The following is a 924-nucleotide window of genomic DNA, read 5'->3' as shown; positions in this document are numbered from 1 at the left end:
ACAGCCCCACAGGTGGGGGGACACCAGAGGCTGCCCCAGGGCAACAAGAGCAGGGAGCAGATCGGGCCCCCTGACACGTGGACGGGCTCTGGGTTCAGCCTGACCAGGGGCAATTTGGCACAAACAACACGGCCCCGACTGCTGGCTCAGCACAGGGGGCCCGAACTTTCCCCTACTCCAGGCTCTCGGGGCTCTTGCAGTTACCCCTCTCTCCAGCCTCCCCTACTCTCCAAGGATCAAGGCATGGCGACACCAAGGCACCCCCACTGCACATCCGCTCCCGATCTCCCCCCTCCCATTAGCCCCCCTCTCACCCCTTTCCCGGGCTGTTCCCTGGTGTGGATGCGTTTGTGTCGGATCAGGTGGGAACTCCGGCTGAAGCTCTTCCCACATTCCCCACACCTGTAGGGCCGTTCTCCAGTGTGGATGTACTTGTGCCGGATCAGGTGGGAGCTCCGGCTAAAGCTCTTCCCACATTGCCCACACAGGTAGGGTCGTTCCCCAGTGTGGATGTGCTTGTGCCGGTTCAGGTGGGAGCTCCGCCTGAAGCTCTTTCCGCATTCATGACAGATGTAAGGCCATTCTCCAGTGTGGATGCGTTGGTGGATGCGGAGGGTGGACCCAAGCTTAAAGCTCTTCCCGCATTCTCCACACGTGTAGGGCCGTTCCCCAGTGTGGATCATCCGGTGTTTGCGGAGAGTGGAGCTGTCACTGAAGCTCTTCCCACATTCCCCACACGTGTAGGGACGTTCCCCAGTGTGGATCTGCTGGTGTCGGATCAGGTCGGAGCTCAGTCTGAAGCTCTTCCCACATTCCAAGCACCTGAAGGCCTTCTCCCTACTGGGAGGCTGCTCAGGAACCACCAGGTCACAGCTCCCCCTCAAGCTCCGGCCGCCTTCCCGGCACAGGCTGGGTCTTTCCTCC

General features: G+C 61.1%; 1 protein-coding gene across 1 annotated transcript; it reads right to left on the bottom strand.

Moving 5' to 3' along the window:
* Positions 1-314: 314 nt before the first annotated feature.
* Positions 315-851, bottom strand: LOC113962372 (zinc finger protein 3-like; the record flags this gene model as incomplete). The annotated part of the gene is made up of 1 exon (XM_027673129.1): positions 315-851. A coding segment is annotated over one exon (537 nt), but the record flags the coding sequence as incomplete, so codon positions are not given.
* Between the last annotated feature and the right edge of the window lie 73 nt (positions 852-924).

This window comes from Neopelma chrysocephalum, unplaced genomic scaffold (genome assembly GCF_003984885.1).
Source record: "Neopelma chrysocephalum unplaced genomic scaffold, ASM398488v2 Primary Assembly neopelma1_153990, whole genome shotgun sequence".
Classification (NCBI taxonomy): domain Eukaryota; kingdom Metazoa; phylum Chordata; class Aves; order Passeriformes; family Pipridae; genus Neopelma; species Neopelma chrysocephalum.
This window is presented reverse-complemented; position numbering and strand designations above follow the sequence as displayed.